This window comes from Pocillopora damicornis, chromosome 7, assembly GCF_964200805.1.
Source record: "Pocillopora damicornis chromosome 7, jaPocDami1.2, whole genome shotgun sequence".
Lineage (NCBI taxonomy): Eukaryota > Metazoa > Cnidaria > Anthozoa > Scleractinia > Pocilloporidae > Pocillopora > Pocillopora damicornis.
The window spans coordinates 11307750-11326225 of record NC_142676.1 but is presented as its reverse complement, the minus strand read 5'-3'; the positions used below and the strand labels follow the sequence as shown (position 1 = coordinate 11326225).

The window sequence follows — 18476 nt, the reverse complement described above, 5'->3', positions numbered from 1 at the left end:
AACGAGACTTGAAAGCAGAAATTCTTGGTTTGAAACCCAGATCTACGCTAAAACCAGGTGCAATACCCACGGTTTTTTCGCATCGTAGACCATCAAAAAGACCTCGACTTTAATCGGAGAAACGTTCAGAAGAGAAAGTCAGAAAAGAAGTAAGTGAATCGTGAATTACTCTCTTGCAACTGGGTTGGGTTGCTTCAAAGCTTGGGTTGTTACAAACTCTTGAAGCTGCTTATCATTTATGCATGATTAATAAAAAATAAAGAAAGGTGAATGCAGTTTGGGGGCAATAGAAATTTATATCTTAAGGGATATCACCCGAATAGGTTCCAGTGAGAAAGATTAAATTTTCGCAGAAAAGTATTTCTTCTGTGATTATTATTCTTTAAATAATGAATTCTTTTAACCTTCTTTACTTCTATGTGAATAAAAACTTAATACAACTGGAAATTCTAAGTTAAAACCAGTGCAGGCTTTCAACCAAAGGAGGGCAGGGTCAGGTGTTATATTTTCCAAGAAAACCCCATTGAATCATTGCTATAACCATATAGTAGCATAGTTTATCTCCCATACCTACATTTTTCATTCTCTCAAAGGGGTCACTAACCCATACCATAACAGAGTTAATATTTTTTCTGTTATAGTATATAGCCTCTGTAACTGCACAACCTAGTTGTGGAATCGAAGAACATGCAGCTTCAGCTTTAGAACAGCCTGCACCTGTTGATGTTGTGAATTGTGGAGCAAGTACATCAACCTTAGACAGCCCATCATATCCATTCCCACATGATTTAGGGCCTAAAAGCACGTTGGTTGAGTCACAAGCAGTGCAGGTGAATTTGCCAAACAAGGGTGTGGATTTTGGAATCCAAGTCAATCTTCGTGGTCTCCATTTAATGATGAAATCTACTGACACCCAAGTCGAGGTTGATGTTTCAGAAAGCAGCACCCAGACTGAAGAGGTATTCCTTCCTGAAATTGAAGATAACAAGGAAGAAGCAACTGAAGCTGCTGCTTCCCCAGAATTCTCTCCAAGAAAAGATGGCATCTACCTTCCCACAAAACAGGAAGATTCAGATGATTCGAACATGTCAGGATCAGACAATGAACACCAAAGGGAAATAAAATACGAAAAGCCACGGGATGATACCAGATACATTGTATTTAAAAAAGAGCTATTTAAGAGCTAATGTCAGCATGCATCAAACAAACAGCGGCAAGTCACCCAAATTTGTTTTCCCTCCTACTTTTATATTTTGTAGCCCAATATGTTCTAATAATTGTGGCGTAGTTTTTTTTGTAAAAATATATTTCAGTTTCCTAGAAATAATTTTTTTCTTTCGATCCTCAAATTTGCAAATTTTCACCGTGAATATTACCCGAGTTGTGTGACCTCATGTATCGAATGTATTAGACCTTCGGTATTTCTGTGAACATAATCCTTTGTTTTATCATCTAAACTTGATCCCCTGTTGTTATTGAAGCTGCCAAGGAAATATTTATTTTTTGGCGAATATTTTTGTCCGACATACTTTTCCTATGTCGAAAAGTAGCATCAAAACAAAGACAGTTTTAACAATGACCGATATGACACAATCTACTGAGCTTCAAGCTTTTAAAAGACCAAAGGATGGTTAGAAAGTAACTGTAAAAATTTCCTTGTGTATTTGCGTTGTTCTATCTTGAGACGAACTCAAAGTCCGGCGCCTACTTGTCGCCACCGTTAACTGGCATAAATCACTACAACTTGTAAAAAAATCTAACATAACACTCTTATCTTGTTTATTTATGATTTTATTAGCTGTTTCGTTGATCACGTTAATTATGCTCTACCACATCCTAGCCAGATTTGAGTTCCAGTTTATATGTCTTCTCTAACTTATTATATCAGTTGCGTGACAAGCGCGACACAGAAATTCAAAGATGAATCAACCTCCGAAATACCAAGAGATGGGTTTTTTTTCCTCTTTGATTCCTCTCTAGAAAAACCTTTCAGGAATTACTGCATTCAGATCCATCAATGAATCCTTTACCGGCTGAAGTCAAAGTATGGTTACAGTGGTCAATTTGATTGACAAGCTACATACTGATTTAGCTAACTGATCTGTTTTATAAGCGTCTCATCTTACATGCTAACATGGAGATTTGCTATTTAGTTAAATCGTTCGCTGGTGGAACTTGTGGGCTTAGTTATCGAGAAGACCAAGTCGTTCCCTTGCGGGATTGTTAAAAAGACATTTCATGTCACTTGCGGGGTTGCAAGTTTTCAGATCCAGAAAATGAAATTGATCTTGTTTTGTCGCGTGCCGGCATCTTCGAGACGCCAAAAGATATCGATGATTTTACAAATTGCCCCTCTCACAGATCAAATCTCGGTGTTGGGTGGAATCGTAGTTCCAATAGCAGATGTAGGGTGCCAAAAGAAATGTCCGGCCATGGTAAAGGCAGGGTTAAGTCGATTCCAAAAGCTGATAGGGAATTAGCAAGCGTGTATCACAGATAGTACTCAAAATGTCTGGAAAATTCTTACAATCTGGCTTCGGTGAGTAGGCTACTTACCACCGTGAGCAAAATTACGCGTGACGTCAGAGTTAAGTCTCGATTGGGAATTGGTCAAAAGGCTACCAAAAATTCAGACAGAGGCGGAGTTTTCTGAAGTAATGTCTTTGTTGGCTTTCCGCCGTATGGGGGACGCCTAATTATGCACACGGTGGTAAGGGGCCCTTCCGCACTAGCGACTAGATGCTGACAAAACATGTTTCTCTTCGCCAAAATCACATCAGAATTTTTCTTGCTAAAGGTCAAGTGTGCTGCACGTATTAACACCCCCAGGGAACCCCTTTACAGAAAAGGGCGGGGGTGCTCGCCTGGAATTTCGAAAACGATCGCTATAAAATTATAAAAGGAGCTTAAGTCTTATCTGTGTGGGAGTGGCAACAATTAGCCTGTAAAAACAAGTCTTTATGTCCTTTTCTGTCTTTTTCAATGCTTCCCTCGCACCTACAGAGGATTCATACAAACATGAGAGCCGTGCCGCGTTTACATTGTACAGGTAGAAGAGGTCGTCCAGAACGAGTATTTCTTTCTGTAATGAAAACCCCAATAAACTCACTCAGAAATGACTCATTTCGAGTAAATGTTACGCTGGTTATTATATGGCAACCGGTATGAACTCGTTCTTGCACAAAACTCATTCGGATATCATGTAAAAGGCCCCTAAAAGTTTTTATTCCCAGAGCATCACGCTTTGTTCGCCTGTCTGAATACTAAAAATTTCAGTAGCGTTGAAGCAACAACCCGCTTTAAGTCTATAGACAAATAGACAAATGGCAAGTAGGCAAAACTACGTTCTCTAATTTATGACAACAAATAACAGAGTTTATGGCTTAAGAGGAGGCCGCCTGAGAAGCATATATGATGTTGTAGCTGTTGCTGATGTGTTTGTTGCTGTTGTTTGACTCCATTTTTTTTTAAATGACAGACATCGATGAATGTGCCTCAGGGTTACACAGATGCAGTTCGATGGCATATTGCATCGATATGAAAGGCTCGTACCACTTTACATGTAAGCCTAGACTTTATGGAAATGGCCGAGAATGCAAAAATAAATGTTTCTGTCGAGAAATCATAATAGAAATCATTATTAGGTCTTTTCCCATTGAAGAGATCGCACTTGGCTTAAGATGGTGCTTTCTAATGTGGTCGTTGCTGCCGTTTCTTTCCATTAATTCCATTCCTCCTACGGAGGACTTTTAGCCGGGTGGTATAGAAATGCAAATAGTTTTAGGTGGTAATATAAAGTCAAGGGGATTTTTCTTTCCTCTTCTTTTTTGTTTGTTTGTTTGTTTTTTTGGTTTGTTTTTTTTTCCTTTTCTCTCTTTTGGTTTGTTTCTGTGTTCCTGAAAACGCTGTTCGCAAACCAAATGGGCAGAGTGATCTATCAACGCCGCTTAACCGTAAACTTATGATAGTCGCCTTTGAAATAAAACTTTCACCAGGCTTGAAATCCCAACTGGACTAAAAATTTTGTTACTAACCTGGATGACCTAAACGGAATTGTAGCAGGAAGGCCGTTAAAAATAATCGACAAGTCTTAGAGTCAATCTAATAGTGTAATAAATAGAGTAGACTAAAATTCTACAGAGGTAAGTTTTAAATTCTACTAGATAAAAATTGTAGGAGCTTTGACTTGTAAGGAAATCCATGAAAACGAAATGTAGGTAGAATTTAATCCTCATGATATTTCCCAAAAATATTAAATAGTGTAGCGAACATGCCATTAGTCCTTGCTCGTCATGCCAGCCAATGTACTCGAATTTCAATCCGTGCTTGCAATCTCCCTTTAGAGCTTACTCATAAGATAAGAGACAGTGTGCTTCCAGAAAACTGTTTCCTTCTAGGTAGAGCTTATGTATCTAAACAAGGTCGAAAGGTACCGATTCTTCAAAAGGGTTAAGAGTTTTATCTCTTATAAAATGTAAGCAGTATTCCCAACAACAAGCGACAAAATTCTCGATAGATTGCAGAGGTCGGAGAATTAACCAAAGAGATAATAGATCTCAATAGAAATTTCCGGTTTATGAATTTAGTAAGCCATAAAAACATGGACATAAGCCGTCACTACTGTATAACATTTTGTACGTATAGTCACTAATCTTACCAGCTTCAAAAAGCGGTCTTCTTTTTCAAAAAGAAAATTCATCTTTATCGGCGCACACATGCCTAACCGACCATCCAATTAGTCGGTTTTATATATATGTTCTGCATGCATTGATCTAAGGCGTCGGGTCCGTGTAGAACAACAACAAAAAAATGACCTTAGTCTTCACGACACGATGTTGTATATACCGAGGTCAATTCTACGGTAACAAATGAGTAAGGGATCAATAAATGCAGATACATGACAGGACGTCGACGGTTAATATCCATCAATTCGGAGAAAATACAAAGATAGATTTGTTCCTCTTTTTCAGACCACCTTCCATTATAACGCGCATTACTGGAGAAATTACCATGAATTCTCGGTGGAGAAACTGGGTTTGACGAACAAGAAATAAAGCTACCCACTTACTGGAACACATCCTTCTCTAAGATCTGTCTCGAAATGAAGATCAACCAAACGCTCAAGTTCATTGTCATCAACAAGCTGGCTGCCTCTCTGCACTCACTAATCGCTGATGGCCAATACCGCAACACCTCACTGACTCGTGACGGGTGGAAAAGTTGATTGGCAGCAACGCCTACTAACAGCGCAACTGTAACAAGGAAGGATTCAATGCCTTTAGTGGTCAAAGTGATCGTTCTAAAGTCAGAATTGGTATCATTAGCAATGAGCAGGACGACTGTCAATCGTGCAACTCTTTGATTGGATTTGGTACAGGAAATCACCTCAACGACACAAAATCTTGCGGAAACGAGGCACTAAAAGCAGGTTCAGATAAGGGATGGAAGAGTGTCAAAGCCATAGGGTACATTTTGATGCAATAAAACTTCACTTCTGAATTCCTTGTGAAAATGCTGAGGGGAAAGTGCCGTGATTTAAGTTGAACACGAGAAGAGAAATTTCATATTCACAACCAAGCATGTATTATTTTGTTCATCATATAAACACAATAGCCCTTTACCGACAAAAAAAGTCAACTTTATTAATGAAAGAAAATAAAAGGATCGACTATCCCTCAAACCGTAAAGTGCGCTGGCGTTAAGGTTCAAGATGGAAAAATGGGTTGAAACACTACAAAAACAAGCAGTGGGCGTAATTTTCAATGCACAAAATTCTCAATCTTTGACTTGGTCCTTACCGACAGAAGAAATCTTCCAGGTACATGGCTAAAATCGGAGTGCTGCAAATCTTCTAGTGGTCGATTTTCGTTCTCAGCCGGGAAAAATGCCATTATCAAAAGCACAGAATATGTAACTTTCGAGTTTTTCTTTCCGCATTTTGGTTTTTTTTCCCTTCTGGCAAAGTTTGAACGTCACAGTCTGTAAGCATTACGGATTTTTTCAGTGTTTATTGGGCCGTGACACTTGGAAGATACTGATTGGTCCACAGGCCTCTTTACAGCTCAAGTTTAACAAAGAGGGTTTCAATGTGGTTTGTTATTCCGGGAGTTCCACAGCCAGAATTGGTATTGTCAGAAACAACGAGAACGAGTGCACTTCCTGTGACTCAAGGATCGGATTTGGCGCTGAGGGATACCTTGATCACTCGAACGAGTGTGGCAACGTGGCAACGTGGGAGCTAGATAATGGAGACAAATTCGCTAAGGCCATAGGAGACATCTTAGCACAATGACAAAAACTTCTCAAATAAAACATGAGCTCCGACATCTCACACCCACTGGTGTGGATGCATGTGAACAAGTCGAAAGATATCACTGTGGGGACATCTACTGCATTAACGCTGTTTAGTAAAATTAACACCAGAGGACGCATAACATAAATTTATCAAATGTGTACTCACACTTGTCAAAGATGGCAACATACAATTGTTTTGGGCGAGGCGAGTGAGTAGTAGGTTGGAGGCAGGCTGCCAAGGACAAAAAACAGCTAAAAGAATAAAAGAGCACCTCTGTAACCTCATGAGAACAAGTGAAGTAAAATAAATTCTTCGATAATACATTTTAAAAAAATATTTCGGCATACATCGATTTATTATGTTGCCGGTAATTGTATAAAAACAAACATCGCTCAAACTGACTGTTTAAACCCAATGAATATCTCAGCAGACGCCGAAAATTTTAGAGTATCACGCCATGAAATGTAAAGCCAATCTTCCACACACTTGCTTGCCCTTTAGTGTTTCTGTCCAACATTAGAATGAGTCACTGGCCCGATCTTATTTTTTTTTTGTCAATAGTTGTTTACAATGTTTCTTCTGTCACACGAAGAGGCTTGAATGTAATACTGCTACGCATGAAATAACATAGTTTTCGAGGGTTTTGATTCATCCTCATCTGATTAGTTCATCCTCGGACAGTGGTGGCAGTTACAGAGTATCTCACTCATAGAACATGGAGCCGCTTTTTGCAGCTGACGTCATTGAGTGCTAAACTATGCAGAGAAACAAATATGTGTAATGTTAACCCATCATCCTGGATTTGTTTTGGGTACTTTTTGTTTCTAGTAAAAGAGTACACAAAGGTCAGGAAACACCATTTGCTTGTGAAATTTGTTTAAAAGATAAATGAAACTGAAATTGTTACAAGTCCTAACCACATAGTTTATTTTTTATTTTTATCTATTAATTTATTTATTTTTGTGACAGGACTTTTTATAATTTCTGTTTTGCTAATTTTTCTATACGATACGTATTCTTTAACTCTCTCGGCTTGAGGGAACTTATTTCAGCGTAGTAGTGTCGGCTTATTAAAATGTGTTGTAATTACAGAATATTGTAGTTAATTCCTTGTTTCATTGAACTTTAATGTTGCTGCAGTCTGTGTCTAATCAATAAAGAATCGTCATACTGTTTCGCTTTGATTTGTCCCAAAACTCGAGGAGTCTCGCGCTCTAGGCTAAACTACCGCTCCACAAGTTTTATTTTTCTCCGACCCTTATTGGTATCGAGACTTTCCAGACGTCCCAACCATTGTGGTATTATTTACAATTTAAATGCCATAGCCATTGCTTTTTACTAACATAGCCCGACACTCAAAAACGATAAATAGTTTGTGGCTCAGTAAAACATGGACTCAAATAAGGTTACAGTAGGTAGAGTATTACGTTAGCGGAATCAATTTAGAATGGTACAGTCTCGTATTTATTCAATATTTGCCTTCCAGCAATCCCTTCAAATCGCTCAAGCTCGCCAGCTGTAAGAAAGATGAGAAAGAAATAGAGCGTGAGTTGAATTCACATTGAAGATGAATTGCATCGACTGAGAGGAAAATCAAACTGTTATTGTCCAAAAAAGTAATTTTTAAATGGGATACTATTCGATGTTCTTTTCGTGAACGTTACTGCTTCAAACTCCTGCTTCGTCCTTGTAGCTTCAGTTTCCGTTTTGTTGTTATTTATTATTATTACTTTTTAATTCTCTCAATTCCCTGCTTTCTACATTACGCCCGAAATCCATGTGAGGGCTCATTCACTTACCTAGTTGTGCTACTAATTCTTGTTTGATATCATTGCATTAACAATGGAAAACACTGACTGTTCCATGAATAAATGAATGATAAAAAAAACCCCGTGAAACAAAAATATGATATTTTAGCAAGTTTCAGATTGCTCGTTGCAAGTAAAAAGACTTCTCTGAAAAGCTAAAAATACTCATTTCTTCATCAAATGAAATTATTTAGCAAAATGTTGATATATTTCTTGATTTTGTTCATAACAGGTAATAATATAGTTGGTAACTTAGTTCAAAATGGCAACTAGGATTCGCAACATAATTTCAAGGTAATATCTATCTCTCATCTCCCCTAAACGTAAAAAAAAAATCGTTCTTTTATTGTGGATCGATGGTTGCGAGAGGCTGGATCAAATGAGTCTGAATTGAATGTTTGTTAAGGTTCACATGGTTTCTTTATTTGGAAAATCCTATTCTTTTCGGTGGATTATCGCTTCTACACTTTTCTGTTTTGTTTCCTTGAAATCGATGTTAAAAAATGCCCAATGAATTATAATCAAACTGTCTTTGTTTCTCTAACAATTAAGGCCAACATAGCAACAATTCAGCTTCAAAGAGATATGTTTCTTGCTCTATCTGCCTTTAACTCGAAAACAATATAGTTAACCTCTTTCATAATAAAAGTGATCAAAACAAATTGAGAAACATGAGCATATTGTTTTTACAACATTTTCGAGGGAAAACACGAAGTAATGTGAAGTCATTGAAGGTATGCTAATAGACCTCTGCATATGCAAAAAAAACAAAAATGAACTGATTCTCCTCAAAGATTTCAATTGCAGAAAAATGTTCCTTCAATCCTTTTTTTTTTACGGTCATTTTTTTACGTTTGCGCCACCACAATGCTGAAATAACTTCCCTTAAAAGATAACACCTTTTGATTTCCTACGACACTCTATGATATTTAAAAACCACCTTTTTATTTATCTTTTATCTTCCTCGTTACAAAATCGGAATTGAACGCACTAATTAACTTCATCAAACTTGTTCGTTAGAGCTTCTCGATAAGTTAAACGTTTCCATGTAGAGTGCGAAAGAGGTGCTTGCTTTGATAATTAAATGGATAAAAATAAACTAGTAAGGGTTTACGAAGGAGGACTTTTTCCTCTTGAGGTTAAAAATTATCATAATGATGATAACAATAATAATGACAATAATAATAAAGTCAGCAATTTTAACAACAACATAATTCCATTTTTCGATTATGTCTGCAATAAAAGAAGGAAGGAAGTCGTAGCGTGTATTAGTGTATATCAAGTCAAAAATTTGAAACTTGTGTAGATATAAAAGCTAATTTGAACTTGTAATGATGAATTTCTGATGATTCTTTGCCTCCAATATGAAGCCTCTATTCCTAAACGGGAGCAGGGAATCATAAAGAAGGGACAAGATTCACAGGAAGTTCTTACCAGCGAACCAAAATAAACGTCGTGAATATGAAAGCGATCTTCGCAGTAATGAACACTACTTAAGTAGTAGTGAAAAGAACGCCTGAAAAAAAAAAAATTCAGGCCTGTACGGGATTTGAACCCATGACCTCTGCGATACCTGTGCAGTGCTCTACCAACGGAGCTAACAAGCCAACTGGGAGCTAATTACTGTGTTGGTTCGAAATAAACCCGTCCAGTGGTGAATAAACGGTTGTGAAAATATGGAAGTCATATATTTAATGAACATCGCTATGGTAATTTAACGAAGCTTCGTAATCATGCCAGCTATTGTACATGTATTTCAGCGAAAAAAAGGAGAAGACGGGAATATGGACAGAAATATGGATATGACAGGTGTAGCGGAGGTGAATTGGCTAACTTAGCTTGTGACAAGGTTGCATGATAATCAAAAATTATCGGCCACGAATATCATGACACAAATGAAGTTCTTAGCACCATCAAGATAAACAATGGTTGTATGATAATTTAGAAAAGTTTCACAATGCCACCTGTTGTGCGTGTGTAAAAGCGATAACTTAGGAAACTATCAAATGAGTTCTTTATTTTCACAAACTAGGTTCACATCTATCCATTTCTTTAAGGCACGCATTTTCAACCAGTTTAGTCAATTACATTATGACACAGAAATTTTGCGCGCTTTACTTTTACGTCTGCTCGATTTCGTTATGAATATAAAATTGTAGGAAAGTTGCGTGACCTATTGCTAAATAATTTTTCCTTCGGCTACTTTGTTAAAACAATTCTTTCAAGTCGATTTTATCTTAGTTCAGCACAAACGGTCTTAATATCAGTGTGCGTATCAATTAGGAAATTTTATTTATCACTCCTTTATTTAGTAACAACTAAGGAATACTGCTCTTCGCAGAAAAAAATAAGTAGAAAAACATTAATAAATAATGAAAAAGAGAAAACGTAGTGCTCGCGGCTCCTCGTGGTCTAAGGCAGATGTCAAGACTATTTAAAACGAAAGGATTGGTTAAAGAACCGTATTTTAGGTTCAGATTATCATGGAACTTTTCCAGAGAGTCTTGTATCATGTATTCCGTTTTTAACTGTGTTCCTCAATTGCTGTTTTGTGTCATGATATCCACTGTATTTGGATCACAAGGTGATTTAAGTGTTATTCGTATTTAACTTTAAGAATTATTTCCACACGTTTTATGACAACGGAATGTGTGTATGTGTACGTGTATGTATGTATGTATGTATGTATGTATGTATGTATGTATGTATGTATTTGCGATATTTAGACAGGCTAGTTCAGTTCATCTCAATGCTAGTTTAAAAGAGGCGGGTGTAAACAATGATAAGGTCAGACCTCAACAAAGGGCGCTACGTTCAATACTCTTTGCGAGAAGTGCGCTGGTTCTTTAACGTCCCTGTTAACCATTTCAGAGAAGAGAAAGGAGATAGGGCCTACGGCTTATTGTTCTTACCCGAAAATATTGTAGTGTCTCATAATTAACCGTTGTTAAAGCAAAGGCAGCACATTCTCCTCAATTATTTTGCGATCCTGAGTGTTGGCTAGGTCTGGAGCTTGAACCCTGGACCTTCTGCACACCCGTCCTGCACTTTACAACGTGAGTTAGCCAAGCGCAAATAGTCAAGGTTTCGAAAGTGGATTCCATTTCCTTCGATATGATCACTTTCCCTTTCGTTTTCTGGCACGAAATATTTCAGGAATTCAATTTCCATACACAATTAGCGCGATATGCAACCCACCTCAACAAAAGTGTGTGCTTTTTTTTAAAATAATTTTTTCGCCTCCTGTGTAGTACTTGAAGTTTCACAGAATGTTGCTGGAAATTAGGAAGAATTTATTTGTGTCCTACAAGAAGTTTCTTGTAGGTAATTCGACAGGTGTTTTACACAAACTTATGTAGAAATGGAATTCTTTTATGCAATACGTTTACCTGATAATAATATCATTAAAAAAAAAATTCAACTCGGATTCAACTAAGAAAAAAGCAGTGTTTAGGAAATAAGATGCATAAGAGTCTGAAGTGCCATAAATGTCATAAGCAAAAATGTGGGATTAAAATATGGGGCTAGCCTCAGTTTTTAGAAATTGGACCGTGACGCCATGCTTCATGGTAAGACAAAAGTGTCTATGGCCAGGACTGTTTCAAGAAAGCATCTCAGGGTACAATTTTTCCACTTACAGCAAATTTTTTTTTTTTTTTTTTTTTTTTAACTGACGTGAGAGCTTTTCAGATATTGGTCATCATAAACGTATGAGCCAAAGAAGGGAAACGTTAATTTGTCGTCTATTTAACTGACATAATGTGATGTTAATTAGAATTATAATTAGCAGTGAGAAAACCACAACAGAGGGATGGAATATCCTCCAATCATTATAGTGAAGGTTGAGTAACACCTTTTTTAATTGGACTACCACATTTTAAGCTGGGTAAACAGCACCAGGATAAACTTTCACACAAGTGTTAGTTCGATCGTTATCCTCTTGTAATAGTAGAAAGAGTTTTATTGAAGACAGTTAGGTTTGTTTATTGCACATGACTGATCACATAATATGCTGTCCAAGAGAACTGCTCAAACCATAGGCTTTCCATTTTCTTGTGTTTTGAATATAAACTTAGTGTTTCGTCTCGGCTAAGAGACTCGTGCCGATCCCTATAGTCTACGCAACAATCTCAATAGTCTGTAATGGCTTGTAATACATTACAATATTTGCAATAATCTCCCACAGCCATTATAATCTTTGCTTTCCATCAAACAGGTAAACATATTAAGAGATAAAATGTAAAAATATCCAATTTATTTTTAACTTTCGGTTCTACTTCGTTGCATTATTCACTTTTTATACTCGCGAAAGAGGTCATATGTCTATACATCGAGCCGGCAATCGGTGACCTTATTAGTGTTAGTACTGTGTACTATGCCGTTTTGACCCGACTTACGCCTGCATTTTGAGAATTCTTTCTTAAAAACTGGGTGTTCTAACAAAAACTCAATTTTGGCTTGTGGCGACACAAAAAAAGGGAATTGGAGAACTATTTTTGAAACATGTCCCCAACCCTTTCATGGACAAAGAATGAAAAAAAAACTTTTTTTCGACGGGAAGTCTAGAGGAGCGCTTTTAGCGAGACCGGCACTCAAGTGTATGGTTGTGACCTATATAGCATTCAGTAAGGAAAAATACATAATTCGTATTTACTTAATTAGTTCATTACCTTTTATTGATTAAATTTCTTTTTTTTTCACGTCTCTTCCTTCACGTGTTATCCTCCCTTTGGGCTGCCTCGCGCCTTGCCTCCGATGGACTGAAAAACGCAAAGAAGTAATTGTTTTCTGCAAGATACATAGTTGAGACTAGAGCTGGATTTGCGGTCTTAGAGTTTAAGTGTAGTAGTTTAACTTTCCAAGTTTTTAAAGAGAAATGATACTAATTGTGCAGCGTCGAAGAGAGAGCGCTTTTTAGGGAAGCGTTTGCAATAAAAACTGAACAAATACGATAAAATGAATGTATACGCCCCTAAGATAAAACTCGCATTCAAGAAAAGGTTCTGATATTTACTGACATCTTTAAAATGCGTTATCCTGGCATTTTTTTGGAAAGAGTTATGTTAGAATATAAAACAGAACAAAATAATTTGCTAAAGTATAAAAAGATTACCTTATTTAGAAATGATAACAGGTGTATTTAGCTATTTGCTGAAAATGCTCTATTGACTCGACCATCAGAAACGAACACTGCAGACCACCGAGGAACAGACGTAAGACAGGGTCTGTTTTCTGTAGATGAGTTCCGTTACTTGAATGTGCCGCGAGTTGGAATATTCTCGGTGCACGACGACTTGGAATGTATCATGAGATGCCTTCAACATCCTTCTTGTATTTCTGTGAACTTGGCCCTCGAAATAAGATTGCGGTGCGAGTTATTATCATCTGATAAGTACAGCAACTCCAGGGAATTCAAGCAAAACGAAAGCTCACATCACTATCACATCGTGGTAAGACTCTCCTTTGTGTTTTTTAAATTTTAAAGCAGCCTTCCCAAGGAAACACAGTCTACGATCTCTTGCATGGCATAATTAGACAACATTAACCCAGATAAACGATCATTAACTTCCCCTGAGAATAAAACAGTTATCCTTCTCTTCCTCTAACGTTTGTCTTTCTTCATGACTGAACGAGTTATGGTTTTCCCGACTATTATTTCGCTCGTTCTCTCGTTAATTCGCTTAGTTATCTATTCACTCATTTCATTTGTTCATCCTCTCGTGTTCTTAGGTGTGTCCTACCTCCACAGAAAAACGATCTTTGAATCGAATAGCTCTTTTATAAGTTTCTCTCTTCTTACTATTATTTCTCTTTGAAGTTTTTCTTTTTGCAAAAACAGTACAGGTGTGACTTTTGGACACACTGCATAGCACGCTGCTTAAGCTAAATCGTTTTATATTGAAAACATGTTTTGTTTGTATCTCTTTCTTTTCCAAGAATATGTGCGCTGAAAATCATTGCGCAAATAACGCCTCTTGTCAAAGAAGTTCTACAGACAAACTTTATCAGTGTTTGTGTCCTGCCGGATACGAAGGTGCGAGGTGCCAAAACGGTAAACAAAAAATATTATCTCTATCGTTCAAGTGAGATCTTCAATTCGAATATTTGGAAGCATACAAGTCGCACACTAACTGCATGGACATGTGCCATTTACTTCGTCTTTCCTAAAAAACGAAAACGAAAAAAGCAACGAAAGAGAGAGTGAAAGAGAGACACACAAAGGAAAGTAAACTGACATGCCGTTTTCTTTAATCTGATACTGGCGTCTAAGATTTGAAAAATAATTCTAATTGTGGCTAAGTGGGTTAAAATATAAGTAGATTGAATCTACATACGAGTACATTTGATATAGTATTAACCAGATTATAAAGAAAAGGAAATGATAACTTGCAATTCCACGTGACCCACTAATTCATATGTTTGTTTTCTTCGCTTGCTGTTTCTTTGGTTGTCTTCAGATATCGATGAGTGTGCCAAAGGGAATCACCATTGCAGTTCTTATGCCTTTTGCAAAAATACCAAAGGGTCTTATAACTGTGCATGCAAGCCGGGGTTCACTGGGAATGGCCGGGAATGCAAAGGTACGTGTAAGGGTTAACTTTTTGTAAACATTGAGCTGAGAGGGTCTCCTATGAAAGAACTTTCTGACGAAAATGTCAACGCACTCCAGTAACTATAACGTGCGATGCAAAACACATAGCAACCTGCGCGAATTTACAATTATCAATGATGATAAGACCCTTTACCGGCGTCTCTTCTTTTGAAGGATTTAAAAATTAACATGCATGCTGCCCAGGAAGTCCTTTAGAAAGGAAAATGTTTCAGTTTAGACAAGAAGTGGAAATATAGTGATAATAACAATAATAATAATAATAATAATAATAAAACTACAACATTGGAGAGACAATATAATTTTACAATTCTAATGAAAGATATTTTAAAACTTTTTCTAGGACCTACTTCGTGTAAAGAAATTTATGACAAGGACACGTTAGTAGACTTGATATTCGGTTATTATTTATGTAGTACATCAAACATTCCGCTTTCCCGCAATTAGTTCAAGCCCATCGCGTCACCAAATATACCCTAATTTTCAAACCACCGTATGCAAAGAAAGTCCTTGGTTTAAATTCGATTCACTTTGGTGGAGAGTATTCTCGTCCTTATAGAAGGAGTGAAAAATATTCCTTGGCCCCGGACACCTGTTTAATTCCGGGACAAATAGCCGAGCATTGTTGCTATGAAGGCTGTTGTTTGTATTCCGCAGTTATTGACGTCTTTTGCTGAAGGATTAACTTTTCATTTGCTTATGTGTTGAATCATTGTCATTATCACGCAGTAACTTTGCCACTGGGATTTTCATTGCCTCTATTTTATGTATGATAATTATTTTCATAAACTCTAGTTTTATTTAACCATTGTTGTTTACTTTAATGCTTGTGTTTCTTTCTTTCATTTTCATTCCAAAAGATCCAGTATCAGTGGTATGGTTACCCTTTTTGTTGACTCCAACCCGCTGTCCGTTTTTTGTCACATGGGAAATTTTGGGTGTGGAGATGGAGGATGGACGCCAGTCATGAAGATTGACGGCAGAAAGGTACATACGGTTTAAAAATAATTCATTTCCTGTATAAACTCGGTCTCTTTCAAAACGTTGCAAGTTAAAAACGTTCGTTTTACATATGTATGCCTTTTGTTTCTCTCCAAGTTGGAATTGCACAAAGAACAGACTTTGTACCACTTAATTTTCAAGACTTATTGTGTGTAGTGACTGTTGAAAAAGAAAAGTTAAAAAAAGGTATAAAATATATCCTAACATATTTGTCTCAAGTATCACGTATCAGCTAGATAAGAAATACAATCATTGATATCGTAAATCGGTTAGAATGCTATTTGGAACAAAGAACATATCTTATCTGAGTTAAAGTTCCACACTAATTGAGGGTTATGTAGATACCACCTTGATTTAAATAGCATTCATTGTTTATCTCCTGAACAGCAGCAGTGGGGGTGGAGGGGGATATGTACAGGAGGATTTTTGGAGGACAATAGAAAATTTAATGCAATAAACTTGCCAATGAGGAGGGATCGTGGATCATAGGAATATTACAGAGTGTTATCGGGGGATCAGGTTACTTTTATCGCGACACAACCATACTCCTTTTTTTTTCTATATACAAAGAGATCCCAATTTATTTTAAGAATAACGACGTCTATCAACCCTCATTCACTTCACAAATGATTAACATTTCTATGACTCTTCATTGGCGTACACATGGAAACACAGGAAAACTACTCATAATCAAAATGTCAAGCACTGATCCACGGCGCCGTGTTCGTGTTGGACAAAAAAATGACCTTAGTCTTCATAACACAACGTTGTAAATACCAAGGTCAATTCTGGGGTAAAACACATGACTAAGGAATCTATAAATGCAGATACACGACAGGGCGTAAACAGCAAATAGCCATCAATTCGGAGAAAATAAAAAAAAAGATTTGTTCCTCTATTTCAGACCACCTTCCATTATGACGCACATTATTGGATAAATTACGATGAATTCAACCTTCTCGGTGGAGAGACTGGGTTTGACGAACAAGAATCAAAACTATCCACCTACTGGAACACATCATTCTCCAAGATCTGTCTCGGAATGAAGATCAACCAACAGCTCAGGTTTATTGTCATCAGTAAGTTGGCTGACTCTCTGCACTCACTAATTGCTGATGGCCAATACCGCAACACCTCACTGGGTCGTGACGGGTGGAAAAAGTTGATTGGCAGCAACGCCTCTTTACAGCGCAACTGTAACAAGGAAGGATTCAATGCTGTTGGCGATCGTGCTAAAGTCAGAATTGGTATTGTTAGCAATGACCAGAACCACTGCAACTCATGCAACTCTTTGATTGGATTTGGTACAGGAAGTTATCCAAAAGGCGCAAAATCTTGCGGAAACGAGGCACTCCAAGATGGAGGGAGGAGTATTAAAGCCATGGGATATATATTGGTGCAATAAAACCAATTATTGACTACTTAGTCCGTAAATGACTTTTCTTTCACCGTGGAGACATCTTATTCCGACAAAACAGTAAGGGAAACGGTTGTCAAAAAGCCCTAAATATACAGTAACTAAACATTTACACTACTAAAGAGATATGTAGATATCCACAAGTACTTAAATTTCTTAGACTTCAGTATACAGGCATATTTAAGACGTTTTTTCTAAAATGTCAGCGACCTTAGTTCAATAAACAAAGTTGTAAAGTATTTCTGAGAAAAAATGCATAGCTGGCAATGGATAAATTGCGATTAATTGCCACTTGGCTTTTATGCGACAGAAACAGCAAAGTTTGGTCTCTCAAAAACTTTTTTTGTTTTAGACTAGAAATAACTAAAACTATTCGAAGACTCATGGCCTTGATCGATCATCGAACTCAGAATTTTCTATCAGTTAAAGTGTCTTGCTAATAGAGCATGAAACAGTGTAAAACCATGTCTGATGCTGAACCGATTCATCTTGACGTGTATGCTACTTTTTTCGCTGGTAAAGGAGTGGAAAACCTGAAATAGACTCTGATTCTATCGGTTACTGGTTGTTGTTGTTGTTTGTTTTTATTACATGTAGAGCCTTTTGTTTGCGTAATTTGCTGAAAATAGTTTAAACTGAAACCACAGGTTGTTAAACCACAATTACTCCTTTACTTATCATTCGATTCAAAATGTATTGTTTTAACTGTCTCTGGTTAAGTGAGATTGGTTCAACACGGTAGTGTCACCCTACTTAAAACTGTGTCGCAAGCTGAGAATATTGTGTTTAATTCTAGTAACATTAAACTTTATTGTTGCTGCAGTTTGTGTCGAATCTTTAAAGCATCGTCTGATTTTTTCGCTGTGATTGGTCCTATAACTAACATCCTCAAGATGTTGGAAAAACTGTGCCACGGCAAGTACAATTTCTGATTTTACCATTTGGGTATCAAAGCCATGGAAATGTCTTCTGCCAAAAACAAGTAGTAGTAGTAGCATAAACACGTCAAAAATTAAATCGTAATAAAAAGTGTTTTCTACTGTGGCGCACGAGTGAAATTAAAAAATAATAATAATAATAATTATCACCGCACAAACATAATTATTCGAGCAAAAATATTCCTACCAGTACAAAAATATGTCCCTTAGTGCAAAAAAAAGCAGATGACTCTTTGAGACAGCGATATTGTGATTTGATTGGGAATTTTAAGTATGTTACAGGGAGGTTAAAAGGACCTGAAGAGGAAATCATAAGTAGGGTAAGCAGTCCTACAGTAAACGCTGGGTTCTAGATGATTTTAAACATTCTATAGTTTTTGTTCTGTGTTTGCACCGGAAGTTTTTT

The 18476-nt window shown here is 37.0% G+C and overlaps 2 protein-coding genes across 2 annotated transcripts; both read left to right on the top strand.

Moving 5' to 3' along the window:
• The first annotated feature begins 5710 nt into the window (after positions 1–5710).
• Positions 5711–6292, top strand: LOC149042572 (uncharacterized). Its single transcript, XM_089213615.1, has 2 exons — positions 5711–5818; positions 6005–6292. Exons 1-2 carry the CDS (start codon positions 5711–5713, stop codon positions 6290–6292), a joined length of 396 nt encoding a protein of 131 aa, XP_089069741.1.
• A 4152-nt stretch (positions 6293–10444) lies between these two features.
• On the top strand, positions 10445–18476 carry LOC149042571 (uncharacterized). The gene is made up of 7 exons (XM_089213141.1): positions 10445–10687; positions 13285–13553; positions 14041–14155; positions 14562–14684; positions 15057–15093; positions 15574–15700; positions 16620–18476. The coding sequence occupies exons 1-7, from the start codon at positions 10525–10527 to the stop codon at positions 17118–17120; spliced, it is 1335 nt and encodes a 444-aa protein (XP_089069267.1). The 5' UTR covers positions 10445–10524; the 3' UTR covers positions 17121–18476.

Coding starts and splice junctions, on each gene's coding strand:
- LOC149042572 (XM_089213615.1), top strand. CDS start 5,711: ATGGAAAAATGGGTTGAAACACTACAAAAACAAGCAGTGGGCGTAATT. Junction 5,819..6,004: donor CGACAGAAGAAATCTTCCAG/GTACATGGCTAA, acceptor GGATTTTTTCAG/TGTTTATTGGGCCGTGACAC.
- LOC149042571 (XM_089213141.1), top strand. CDS start 10,525: ATGTCAAGACTATTTAAAACGAAAGGATTGGTTAAAGAACCGTATTTT. Junction 10,688..13,284: donor CACTGTATTTGGATCACAAG/GTGATTTAAGTG, acceptor CTCGACCATCAG/AAACGAACACTGCAGACCAC. Junction 15,701..16,619: donor TGAAGATTGACGGCAGAAAG/GTACATACGGTT, acceptor CCTCTATTTCAG/ACCACCTTCCATTATGACGC.